The following is a 14,590-nucleotide window of genomic DNA, read 5'->3' as shown; positions in this document are numbered from 1 at the left end:
TACCATCCTCTCTCCTGAAAGGCTTTCCATGGGGACAGTTATCAACCTAAGGATCTAAAATATGCTCAGAAATGCTATGTATTTTTCTGACTGGAAAAATATAGATATATAGAAGCATCCCTGCCTGATATCTCTAGCTCTCCTAACAAACCTTGAACTCAATGGATATAATTGAAGTAAGAGCAGGCATAAGGAGCCGAAGATGTGGCCAAGGCCTACTATGCTGCTAGGATTCGGATGGATGCCCTGATAATTATATCACTCAGAAAGAAATATAAATCTACCAAACATGAAATGTTCAACAGAAAAATAATTGCTTCCACTAAACTTAGCTTCATGATCCTTACACCAAACTAACAATTACAGAGAGCCCAATTTCATTTCTTAGATTGCATTTTTTTGTTGCTCCCATTAACTGTGAATTTGAGAGATCACTTAAATAGATATAATCCAAAGATTCCTTGTTGCTTGGTAAAAGATACATAGGTGTCTATTAGGAGACTTAAACTAAGCATTCTTTCTCCATGATACTTTTCTTCATGGAAAGTTTCTTTAAAAAAAATGAGGCCTCATGGGTGTCCAGATGTTGTGAATCTACTATTAATTAAGTAGCCAAGACATACATCCATGAAATAAAGAACAATTCATGGCAGCATACAGGCATTTTTGCAATAAATTATTCCCCCAAACATTTCTGAGTATCTATTATATGCTAAGTATGTACTTGGCATAGAAACAGGAAAAAAAGTTTGTGTCTGTGCATAATGAATTTATACCCTAGTGGGGGAAAAATATCATTAACTTTGATCATGATAATGATAACAGGAAAATATTTTTATTCAGTTTTTATTGTAATACTTAAATTATAAAATACTATAGTTTTAGAGTATGTCCTGTCCTAGTCATTTATTCATTCATTCATTTTTTTAAAAAAAATTAATTTTACAGAAAGAGGAAGGTAGAGGGAGAAAGAAACATTTATGTGAAAAACATTGATCAGTTGCCTCCCGTATACACCCCAACCAGGGATCAAATCCATAACTTAGTAAAGTGCTCTGACCAGAAATTGAACCAGCAACCTTTCAGTGGACAGATGACACTCAACCAACTGAGCCACACTGGCCAGGGCATTCATTCATTTTTTATTCATGCAACATCTGCTAAGTGGCTATAATCAGCAACATTATCAAAGATTTGGACTTAAATTATTGTAATTAACTTTACATAAAAACATAAGTAGATACTACACAAACTCCCAAAAGAAGTTCCTTTCTCTAAAGTATCTATGGTGCATTTTTGTAGAAGTTGTTGCCTCTGCCTAGAATGTTCCCCCCTTCCCTCTGTCCTTCATGATTCAGTTCAAGTGTCAACTCTTCCATGAGTTATCTCCTGGCTCTTAAGGGAAGCGTATTTTGGGCATACCTCTATTTTAACAAAAGCACATCTATAATAATAAAAACATAATATGCAAATTGACCGAACAGCCAAACGACCATCCAGATGACCACGCTATGACATCCACTGGTGCCAGGCCAGCCAAGGCGGGTGCAACGCGATTGGTCAGAGGCCCGGGCATCTCCCCATGATCGCCCTACAGAGGGAGGCTCAGGCCATCAACAGGCGGGCTGCGGTGGGTGGGTGGGGCCTCCCTCTCTGAGGCGATCCATTGTGGAGCCTCGGCCGGGTGGGCGGTGCCTACCTCTCTGTGGTGATTGATCGCAGGGCTCCCAGACTATGAGAGGGCACAGGCTGGGCTGAGGGACCCCCCTCCAGTACACACATTTTGTCCACCGGGCATCTAGTTAAATTATGCTTTATCTGTTGATGGCATCTTCATTCATCTTTTCAGCTTAGCAACTGAAATAATGCTTGACATAGGAAGTGCTTAATAAATGTTCTTGAGTGACTATCTATATATATAAAACTATAATATGCAAATAGATCAAATGGCAGAACCGAGCAACCAAACAACTGGTCGCCATGACGTGTGCTGACCACCAGGGAGTGTGCGCAGAACATGGCGGGTGTTGGCAGAGCACGAAACATGGCGGGCATCAGCCACAGCGGGATGGTGGAGCAGGTGAGCAGGGGTGCCAGACCAAGGTGGGGCGCCGGCCACTGTCATCAGGTCATTACTGATAATTATTTGCTCCCATGTGCCAGGGTCCTGCTGGGCACTCACACCTGTTGCCGGAGCCAGCCCTGCTTGCATCCACTGCCGGCACCAAGCGCCGATCCCAATTGCTTGGTGCCGTCAGCAGGTGCAAGCGGTGGCTGCCGGCCCTAATCACCCCTGAGGGCTTCTCCACCTCCCCCTGCTCCCGAGGGGCAATCAAGGCAGCAGCCGCCGCTTGCAACCGCTGATGGTGCTGGCCCTGCTTGTACCTGCTGCTGGAACTGGCCCCAATCACTCTGCACCATCAGCACATGGGAAGAGCAGCAGCGGGAGCGCGGAGGATGGACCGAGACCTGGCCCTGTGCCCACCACAGCCTCGTGGCCCACAGTTCCTTTCAAGGTGCATGAATTCGTGCACTGGGTCCCTAGTCTTATAATAAATGAGTCTCAGGTGCATTGTATGTATTTATTATAATATTCAAGTACTAAGAGCTGGTTAAGGTGCAGCTCCACAGGTCTTTGGTTCCTCCAAACATGCCAAGCTCACTGCTACTTTCAAGTCACTCTTTGGGATGCTCCCACTTAATGCCCCATCTCATACTGTTGGCTCTTGCCTTCTCACTGTTGCTTTCTCAATTTCAGCTTTTCAGAGAAAGCCCTCCTGATCACCCAATCTGCAATAGCACCTCGTTACTGTCCTTCATCACAGCTTCTTCCAATTCGCTGCATAGCTGGGTCCACTATCTGCTAACTCTGGTTTGTCTACTCTTCACTGCTTCAGTCAGAATGTAAATTCCATGAGAATGGATCTCTTGCTGGCCTTCTTCAATGCTGTATTCCTAGTATCTAACACAGTGCATAAGATCTAGTAAGCACTCTAAAAAATCCACACAACTGAGTGAAGAATAAATGAGAACTCTGGATCCCTCAGTCCACCAGTGGCAAATTCTGGCTCATGGGCTGCATTCCACCTGCTGGTGAGTTCTGTTGGTACTACTCAATGTTTTTGAAAAATCTGAATGAGTTGTCAACTTTAAAAAATTAGATGGCACATTTTTTCAAAAATTTTAAAATCCATGCTTCTTTTGAAGGAGAAGTGGAAATACAGGGCCTACAATCCTAACTGGAAAGTCAGCAGAGGTGAGCCATGGTGGCCTGCTTTGGAAGACTATTACCAGATGCCCCACCCACACCTGCCCCCACATTGCTCATTCACATGCCTTGTCTGGCCCTAAAGGTGGTTTAATTTTAACCCCGATCTCTTCTACTAAAGGTCTCTCTGTGACCCATGCTCCAAATCACACCCACTCAACTCCTACAAACCCTGCCCACATAGATTGCTGTTGCTAAGTCTCGGACTATATCTTTAGAGATGAGTTAGCATCTCTGCAAGATGACATGAAAAAATTATATAATTAATTACGAAACCTGAAATCATTATACATTAGAATAAAATGTAGGTGAGTGTTTAACAGATCTCAAGGTTATGAAAGAAAACTATTGCTAAAATATTTACAGAGAAAATGAATCAGGGAGAAGTAGATAATACAATTAGGACTAGGAGTTATTGACCTTAATTAAAATTCACTGGGAAAAAATAAACCCCAATAGTATGGATAAACACAGTTTTAAGTAATTCATGAGAGAAATAGAAATGAGCAAATAACATATTGAAAAATAATCCATTTTATTAGTAATCCCAAATATGTGACTTAAAATTAGATCCAATTTAATCTACAATTCATTAATTTATTTAACACACATTTATTGAGGGGTTACTATGTTCTAAACACTATTAGCTTGGCAAATATTTTTTAAATGGTCATAATTTTAGAATCCAATAAGATTCTGTAAAAACAGTTTTATAATCACACACTGTGAAAAACAATTTTATAGTATGCATCAATAACCATAAAATAGTTACTACCCTGCGACCTAATAATTAAACTTTTTGGAATTCAATCTAGAGAAAGAATCAGCATAGCAGGCAAAGATTAATGTATGAGGATATTATTCACGGCATAATTTATAATATCAAAAACATTAGAAATCTAAATGTCTAACAATAAGGAGTGACTCAATAAATTATGGTACATTCAAACAATGAACAATTATGCAGACATTAAAATTACAATCTCAAGACCATTTAGTGAGATGGGGAAATGTTTATGAAAAATTTTAAAGCCTGTATTTTAAAAACAATTTCTTATAGCCAGTTTAAAGTGATCCATTCTTTCTTGCTTTATGAGCCCAGGAGTTGTTTTTGCTTTCTAGTGGCTTGCTATCTAATACTCCTTCACTTTCTGTAAAGTATATAATATTTCTCCATATAATTCTTATTCTAGTAGGTATTAAACAGAGGGTATCACATATTCATATTCATAGCAGCATTATTCACAATACCCAAGATATTAAACAACCTAACTATCCATCACTGGATGAATGGATAAAATGTCATATATATATATATATATATGATATGTAGGTTATGATTATTACAACAGCTTTATTAACTCTTTGTCCCACTCTGTGTGTGTGTGTATGTGTTTACACACACACAGTGGAATCTTATTCAGCTATAAGAAAGAAGGAAATACTGCTGTTTCCAACAACTTGGAGGAACCTTGAGGGCATTATGTTAAGTGAAATAAATCGGACAGAGAAAGACAAATACTGCATAATATCACTTTTATGTGAAATCTAAAAATGTCAAAATCAGAGATAGAAGAAAGTAGAGTAGTTATCAGGTGTTGGGAGGTAGAAGAAATGGGGAGATATTGGCCAAAGGGTATAAACTTCCAGTTATAAGATTAACAAATTCTGGGGATGTTATGTGTAGCCTAGTGATTATAGCTAATAATAAAGTACCAATAATTGAAATGTTGCCAAGAGAGTAGATCTTATAAGTTCTCACCTCCAAAGAGAAATGGTAATTATGCAACTGGATGGAGTTATGAGCTAATGCTATATTGGTAGTCATTTAACAATAAATAAATGTATAAACTCAATGCATCATATGCCTTAAACTTACTCAATGTTATTATATGTTAATTATATCTCAAAAAAGCTGTGGGAGAAAATAAAAGGTCTCAAACAGAAAAACAAAAATTGGTCCATGGGACCAAAGAAACAATATGGCCTAATGTATGTTAAACATATCCAAGGTACTAAACAATTGTCTAGACTGTAGGCAGTGACTATTGTATAGAAATACAGGAATAAAGAGGAGAAAGAACAGGAAGAAAGCAGAATGTAAAAAAAAAAAACCCCAAGCCTAGAGGGGTGTGAGGAGAGCATGTGGCTGACAGAAAACCTCCTAAAAGGACACATATCTTAATTTTAAGGAAATTCTCTGCATGACCACATGGTATCAGAACTTAAGAAATTCCCTTTTTTAAGTATTTATAGTTTTATGTAGATCAGACAAGACACTTACAAGAAGCATTATTTGTTTCTTGTAACACCAACCACAAGAACGACCAAAAAGGCTGTCACGGTAGGAAAAGCAGAACTACCTCACTGCCATAAAAAGAATAACAACAAAAATTGAAAGTCTGAGGGCACCAAAATAAACTGTCTGTACAAAAGATGATTATAGTAAAACAAGGAGGAAGTTGAACCTTGGGTTTGGAATTACTGAACCGTGCAAAGGCAGAAACCAATCTGCACGGTCATCAGCATGCAGGAGACCAATGATCCCATAGTCACAATGAAAGCCGTGAAACCTGGACTCAACCAAACCCTTGGAGCACAGCTACATGGCTCCCTCTGGCAGCAAAGCTTACAGTCACCATTCTCCTGTGTTTGTGCCTTGGTGTGGTAGCTATTTGGACAACAGGTTCATAAGGAACTCAGCAACTGTGTTTGGCCTCCCAAGAAACCAAGTATCGTATCCTAGCCTAGAGAAAGCCAACGAAGTCACTGTGGGAAGATAAAAAGAGCACCATGTGCTCTCTTTTATGGGTGAAAACTGCATTGTTCATGAAAACATATTTATAACCTGGCAAGGTAATAACTCTCTGTGTCACTATAAGAAAATGAGCAGATGTCTGTTATATACATTGTTCCATATATTTTGACATTCCTACCCCCTCATTGAGTTCCTAGAAAGAACCCATATGGACTCTTATTTCATACTAGAGGCCTGGTGCACAAAATTCGTACACGGGAGAAAGGAGTTCCCTCAGCCCAGCCTGCACCCTCTCCAATCCAGGACCCTGCCGATTTAGGCCCAATCCTCAGGATTGGACATCCCTCTCACAATTCAGAACCACTGGCTCCTAACTGCTCACCTACCTGCCTGCCTGATCGCTCCTAACTGCCCCCCTGCCAACCTGGTCATCCCCAACTGTTCCCCCCACTGGCCTGGTCACCCCCAACTGCCCCTCCCTGCCAGCCTGGTCACCCCTAACCTCCCCTCCCCTGCTGGCCTGGTTACCCCTTACTGCCCCCCCCCCCCCGTGCTGGGCTGGTTGCCCCCAACTACCCCCCCTGCCAGCCTGGTCACCCCCAACTGCCCCCCTCACTGGCTTGGTCACCCCTTACTGTCCCCCCTGCCAGCCTGGTTGCCCCCAACTGTTCCCCCCACCTTCCTGGTTGCCCCCAACTGCCCCCCCCCCCCCCCCCCCCCGCCAGCCTGGTTGCCCCACACAGACTGCTGTTCAGTCGTTTGGTCATTCCTCGCTAACTTCCCTACCAGCCTTGTCGCCCCACGCAGCCTATTCAGTCATTACTGTTACTGTGATGGCGTCCTGGACAATTTGCATATTTAAATTGTCCAGGACGGACAATTTAATCACAAGGCTTAAAGGATTCAGCAATTCAGCATCTCCTTCCCCTTACTCAGTCTGACATTTTCTTCCTGAAGTCTGGCTTCTTCATGTACTTCTACATTGTACCATCATGGCTCTGCAAACTACTGCTTTTCTAACATTTTCTTTTTTGAAATTAATAAACCTCTACATATCCATTCAAGCAATTTTCACATACCTTCATTTCAGTATGTTGTTTTTAATCCCTTGTTACTTTTTCACTGCTTCTGAATCCCCATTCCTTGGACAATTTCACCATTATCCTTGAATAGAATCTGTCGTCTCCAAGTATTCTCATAAACTCAAACCCATCAAAATCATTGCCTTTTTATGCTGTCTTTATTTTTAACTTCTTTCATGTTTTTATCATTACCTTTTGATTTATGACTAGCTTGTGCATTATTTTCAATATTCATTATATTCAATCTCCATTCTTCTCAATATCTACCTTAACCTGTTGTTAAATTTGTATTCTCTACTCTTATACTTAATGCTTTAAACTAAACTGACCTCACATAAGTCCTTTCCTCATTTTGACTTTTTTTTTTTTTTTAATCCTCACCTGAGGAGTAAGGAAATTTTTTCCATTGATTTTTGAAGAGAGTGTAAGGGAGGGGGAGTGGGAGAGAGGGAGAGAGAGAATGAGGGAGACATGGAGAGAAGGAGAGAAAGAGAGAGAGAGAGAGAGAGAGATATGGGGGAGACACATTGATTGGTTGCCTCCTGCTCATGCCCCAACCTGGGCTGGGGATTGAACCTGCCACCAAAGTACATGTCCTTGACTGGGAATAGAACCCATGACCCATTGGTCCACAGCCTGACAGGTGCTCTAACTACTAAGCCAAACTGGCTAGGGCTAAACCATGGCATTTTTATGGTTACTCACATTATACTAGTAATATGAGATTACATTTTTTAAAATATATTTTTATTAATTTCAGAGAGGAAGGGAAAGGGAGAGAGAGATAGAAACATCAATGATGAGAGAGACTCATTGATGGGCCACCTCCTGCATGCCCCCGACTGGGGATCAAGCCCGCAACCTGGAATCGAACCTGGGACCCCTAAGTCCACAAGCCGATGCTCTATCCACTTAGCCAAACCAGCTAGGGCTGAGATTACATTTTTAAACATCCTCTGTATGGAAAGGAGGTAATCTGGCTCAAGTATCTATCACTTTGCTGCTTCCAGTGATGACTTCACTGGTCTGGTTGTTCATTCCCACTTGAAAGCTCCATGATTGGGTCTTGTTAGTGACATTGCTCACTCATACAGAGGAAATAACCTCTCCAGACAGAGCAAAACCAGCTTTCAGTCAAGAAACATGGGTGGCTATATTCCCTAACTTTCTACTGCTCACTCTGCCCTACCCTTCTTTGCTGATTCCCTTCCACAATGCTACAGTTCCTGAAGTAACTCTTTGCTCACATACACATGCTGTGTCACCACATTTCTCTATTTGTTATAGTAGCCAATATTATTTTAATTTTCAGCCTGTGATTTTATTCTTTCCACTCATATTCATTCTTTAGTCATTTCTTTTCTAGTTTGACTCAATTCCTGTTACCTGATTTCTCATTCTCTCTAAAACTACACCCTTTCCACATTCTAAATCTCTGTGTTCTACTTCCTTCAACTTGTCCTTCATCTTAGTTTTTAGTTCCTCAACACCTAAATTACTTTTTGGTCCTTCCAGCTACAACCCATCTGCCCTTATTTTTTTTCCTGCCATATACACATAGATATAGATATAGGTATAGATATAGACATAGATATACTATGAGAGACCTAAAAATCTTCTCAATGATCCAACTATATTACAATCAATAGCACATCTTTTAGAATCTCACTGTAAATGTAAATATATAGCAAAGGTAGTAAATTTAACACAAAGCTAGTATAAATGTTCAAAGACAAAAGCAGTAAAAATAACTATGATTACAATAATCAGTTAAGGGACTTACTAGGTGATAATAAGATGTAAAATGTGACATCAAAAACATAAAATGTGTGGAGTAAATGTTGAACTTTACAATGAGATCAAACTTAAGTTGTTATCAACTTAAAATAGATTCTTATAAACATAAGTTGTTATATGTAAGCCTCATAATAACCACAAAACAAAAAACTATAGTAAATACACAAACAATAAGGAGAAAGGAATAGGTATACCACAAAAGAAAATAAAGCACAAAGAAAGAGAGCAAGAGAAGAAGAAAGGAACAGAGAGAAACTACAAAAACATCCAGAAAATAATAAAATGAAAAATGCACAAACCTATTAATAATTACTTTAAATACAAATGGACTATATTCTCTAACCAAAGAGAGTAACTGAATGGATCAAAAAACAAGACCAACTATATACTGCAAACAAAAGACTTTACAGGTAAGAACACACATAGATTGAAAATGAAGGGATGGAAAAAGATATTCCATGCAAATGGAAACCAAAAGAAAGCTGGAGTAGCTACATTTATATCAGACAAAATAGATTTTAAAACAAGGAGTTTAATAAGAAATAAAGAAGAGCATCCTATATAATAAAAGCCTAATATGCAAATCGACCTAACAGCGGAACAATCAGATGGTGGGGGGGCAGGGCCAGAGAGTGGGGAGTGCCAGGCCAGCCAAGGTGGGTGCCAGCGGGCAGAAGGAGGGGATAGCGATTGGGGGACAGTGGTGACCAGTGGTGGTGGAGGGGCAATGGGGGGCGGGGCCGGCCGGCAGGTCACATCCCGCAGAGGGAGGCCAGACTGAGGCTTTGAGGGAATGGGCCTAAGCCATCAGTTGGACATCCCCCGAGGGCTCCCGGACTGCGAGAGGGTGCAGGCTGGGCTGAGGGACCACCCCCACCCAAGTGCATGAATTTTTGTGCACCGGGCCTCTAGTTACATAATGATAAAATGGAAAATCCAACAAGAAGATATGAGTTTGCTCTCACCACTCTTATTCAACATAGTACTAGAGTCCTAGCCACAGCAATCAGACAAGAAAAAGAAATAAAAGGCATCAAATTGGAAAGGAAAAAATAAAACTATCATTATTTGCAGATGATATAATACTATATATGGAGAACCCTAAAGACTCTATCAAAAAACTACTAGAACTGTTAAATGATAAATGAATTCAGTAAAGTAGCAGGATACAAAATAAATATCCAGAAATCAGTTACAATGTTATACACCAATAACAAACTATCAAAAAAGGAAACTAAGAAAGCAATCCCATTTAAAATTGCATTAAAAAAAACCCTAAAAATAAATTTAGCCCAGGATGTAAAAGATCTGCACTTGGAGAATTATAAGACACTGAAGAAAGAAACTAATAAAGATACAAATAAGTGGAAGCATATACCACATTCATGGATAGAAAGAATTAACATCATTAAAATGTCCATACTACCCAAAGCAATCTATAGATTCAACGCAATTCCTATCAAGATACCAATAGTGCATTTAATAGAACCAGAACAAATATTCCAAAAATTTATATGGAAGCACAAAAGACCCCAAATAACTATAACAATCTTGACAAAGAAAAATAGAATTGAAGGAATCACACTACCAGTCAGAGAAATACAAGTACCAATGATTTCACTTATATGTGGAATCTATTGAACAAAATGAACTAACAAAAGTAATAGAAACAGACTCATAGATACAGAGATCGGACTGACAGCTATCAGAGTGGAGGAGGCTTCGGGGCTGGGTGAAAAAGGTGAAGGGATTAAGCAAAGAAAAAAATCTCATAGACACAGACACCAGCATGGTGATTACCAGAGGAAAAGGGGGTGGGGAGGGGGGAGGTAGAAGAGGGTAAAGGGAGGATAAATGGTGATGGAAGGAGACTTTATTTGGGTAGTGAACACAATATAAGGATGATGTGAGCCTGGCTTCTGGCTGAGCAGTGTTTCCCCCTGTGGGAGCACACTGACCACCAGGGGGCAGCTCCTGTGTTGAGCATCTGCCCCCTGGTGGTCAGTGCATGTCATAGCGACTGGTCATTCTGCCATTCAGTCGATTTGCATATTAGCCTTTTATTATATAAGATGTCATCCTAATGAATCCAATAAAAATTAAAAAAACAAGAAGATATAAGATTTGTAAACATTTAGGTACCCAATATAGGAGCACCTAGATATATAAAGCAGATATTAACAGACCTAATGGGGAAAATAGGCTGTAATACAATAACAGTGAGGTACTTTAATACCCCACTTACATCTATAAACAGATAATCTGGATAGAAAAATCAATAAAGTAATACTGGCCTTAAATGAAACCAGATGGACTAACAAATATTTATAGAATCCAAAGAATACACATTCTTCTCAAACACACATTGAACATTTTCCAAGACAGATGATATGTTAGGCCACAAAACAAGTCTTAATAAGTTTAAAAGGATTGAAATGATATCCATCATCATTTCTGACCACAGTATATGAAGCTAGAAATTAATTACATAAAGACAATTTACACCATACACAAAAACCATATAAAGATATAAACACCATACCTGATGGGCCAGAATATAAATATTGTGTCCAACATCTTTTGGGGAAACACCATCATCTCCACCCTCATCATCTCCATGATCGCATTCCAGTCCTTGGTTATAGGCATTCTTCATCACATCCACCTATCAAAGACACAAAGGGGAACACCAAGGCTTGGAATGCCACAAACAACATGCATTTTACATTGTTTATGAGATATAATGAAAAGCTAGAACGCTTCCTAAGACTTGAAAAAGTATCAAAGAGCTCTAAATGAAAATGGCCTTGGAAATACTCTTTAGTTAAATTAGCACAGAAGTAGTTCCCTACAATATTCTTTGTTTTCCTTGGAGAATTTTGTCTTAATTTTTGAATGCTGATAGTGCCATAAGTTCCCATGAATTAGGAGACTCTGGAACTGTAATATCTAGCCGTTATTTATTAAGTTCCTTCTAGGTCACAGGGACCCATGGTGGTGGACATTGTCCTCTGCACTGAGGACCCAATGGTGGATACAACAGAGTATCTGCCCTCAAGTGATGAACACCATCTAGAGCAGTGGTCGCCAGCTTTTCACACTTCACAGACCACCGGTGGTCTCCGGACCACCAGTTGGCAACTGCTGATCTAGTGGGGGCCCTGGCCTGTGTGACTCAATTGGTGGAGTGTCATGCCATGTATCAGAAGGTCACAGGTACTATTCCCAGTCAGGGCACATGCCCGAGAGGTTGCTGGCTCTATCCCCAGTAGGGGGCGTGCAGGAGGCAGTTGATAGATGTTTCTCATATCAATGTTTCTCTCCCTCTCCTTTTCTCTCTCTCTAAAATCAATAGGAATATGTATATTTTTTTAAAAGAGATGAATACAATAATTCTACAGCAGGACTTAAGTTTGAGGCACTAATTAAGAATAGGGCATGGGCACTAACTCAGTCAAGAGGTTGAGGGTGGGCCATAAGGAGGAAGTGGATGATGAGATCAATGTGTTGTAGGCAGAGAAAACAGTATTTTCAACGGGCTATTGTACAGTGCTGTTCTTGAATAAATATATAACCCATTGCCCCTTTTAACCATAAATACAATATCAATTTTTATTGTTCAGAAAATATATAATGTTTGAGGGATACAAACATTTTTTACATATCTTCCTAATATATCCCAATATACAAACTAACGCAAGCTCTTCTTACTCCTCTTAACCCACTGCCTTGCAGATACTAGGCTCTCATTATACATATGGTAAATCAAAATGTATCTTATTTTTCTCTTTATCTTCCATCCTTGCCTCCATTCCTTACTATTTTTTTAATTGATTTGAGAGAGAGAAACATTGGTTTGTTGTTCCACTTATCTATGCATTCATTGCTTGATTCTTGTATGTGCCCTGACTAGAGATCTAACCTACAACCTTGGCATATCGGGATGACGCTCTAACCAACTGAGCTACCCAGCCAGGGCTCCTTCCTTACTATTAAAAAGAAAGCAAAAGAATGTTTTCCATAGAATTTTCTCATGACACCAACAATGGTTCTCGTAAGACTAGGATTTAGTCATTGGAGCATCGAGCTATAAGGTTTGAGGATGTTGTCAATGCTTTTGAAACCCAATGCTTTTAAGGTATGGTGATATTACTCCATGATTTCCATGTCACAGATGAGGAGGAAAATATAACTTCTACAATTGGAAGGCCCTCTAATGATTTCTGTGGAATTCCCATCAAGTCTCCGATTTTCTCTAGAACAAGCATTATGCAATATTTCACTGATAAAAACAAGTACAAAAGGTATTGATTTTATTTTCATTGTTCAGAAAGAGGTATACACATAATTTCTGAGTGGCACAAAGATTTTTCTCACATACCTGCCTCATATATTCCAATAAAGAAACTAAAGCAAACTTTTATTTTTCCTGTCAAAAGACTTTGCAGATAGTTTAGTGCTAAGAGTAGATAAACCAATGAAATGATAAGGACCCAAATCACACTGGCCTCTGCCCTCATGAGGCCTTCTGAGATATTTGTAATGTGTCATGCCTTGGTAGAGCAGTGAAAGTCACTAGGCTTTTTCTTGACATGCACACTACAAACTTATCCCTTTTAGTGATACATTATTAACATGGGTTTCAAAAGTTTCCTTACCAGTTCCCTGGGTCTCATGTTAAAAAGAATTCTTTCTGCATTCTCGCTGTCATGTCTGCTTTCCATAATGGCCAGCAAAAGCTTGGAGGCATTGTTCTGGAGAAACAGACTGGGTTAGTGCACAAGAAAAAGTCGATTTCGTGGGTTAACGATCCCCTGCCTTTGTTAATTGAGATTACCAAGACCATTTTTTAAAAAATCAAACAGAATTTTAAACTGCTAATTTGGTTTGGCTTATTAGCATTTTTAAATAAGATGTTTTACTTTATTGTCAACACAAAATAAAAATAATAAATCATGAGAGAGAAGTTACAAGGGATATTTTAAATACTGGTACAAAATGTTTTAAAAACAAGACTGACTTCATATATAATGCAGTCAAATATTATCATATATTCTTTCACTATTTCCTAATGGGCATTTCTATGATGACATTTTAACAAGACAGTAAGGTGAACGAGTATCAATGACATATTTCAGATAAATGGTATATAATTTAAAGAATTTAGTAAATTGATTTTAACATGAAACATTAATACATTATCAAATCAAAATTTTAAATTTAAGAAATAATTACTGAAAATTAATCTATAAAATTGGAAATTCATGAGTTAGAAATACAATATAAATTTACAGATAACTAGTCCCACGGTATGTCAGTATATAAGCAACATGTTTACCACCTGGGTTATAGAAGAATAATATTTTCTATTTTTGTTTAATAAAGAATGAAAATAGTTGATGTTGTCTTTGAGGTTTTCTAAGTTGGTTTATACATATGTTATCTCAAAAATTTTTACCTATAGATACAAAAAAATGTTTCTGATACAGTTCATTTACAATCAAAACAGGTACCACAGAGTTACAGAAAGTGTTGACCCATAAAACACAATATTGTCAACATTTAGAAAGAGGTTTCTTTACATTGCTTTCAATAGTGCTGCCCTAGAATTGTGGCAAATTGTACGATGATAAAAACTACTGGTGCGATATTTCCACAGTGGTTTTGTAATGTTCAAAATACCTC

At 38.9% G+C, this 14,590-nt stretch overlaps 1 protein-coding gene across 1 annotated transcript in view; it reads right to left on the bottom strand.

The window, feature by feature from the left end:
- The window catches only part of ITPR2 (inositol 1,4,5-trisphosphate receptor type 2), a 425,687-nt gene that overhangs the window by 110,934 nt on the left and 300,163 nt on the right, over positions 1 to 14,590 (bottom strand). Inside the window, exons 44-45 of the mRNA XM_070410528.1 lie at positions 13,564 to 13,659; positions 11,448 to 11,570 (exon numbers count right to left, since the gene is read on the bottom strand). Of these exons, the coding sequence (XP_070266629.1) occupies positions 11,448 to 11,570; positions 13,564 to 13,659 (219 nt within the window). The remainder of the gene's footprint in view (positions 1 to 11,447; positions 11,571 to 13,563; positions 13,660 to 14,590) is intronic.

The sequence above is a fragment of the Myotis yumanensis genome, unplaced genomic scaffold (genome assembly GCF_028538775.1).
Source record: "Myotis yumanensis isolate MYYU_CA2020_CCGP unplaced genomic scaffold, mMyoYum1.0.hap1 SCAF_3, whole genome shotgun sequence".
Lineage (NCBI taxonomy): Eukaryota > Metazoa > Chordata > Mammalia > Chiroptera > Vespertilionidae > Myotis > Myotis yumanensis.
The sequence above is the reverse complement of the archived record's forward strand: the minus strand, read 5'-3'. Positions and strand labels throughout refer to the sequence as shown.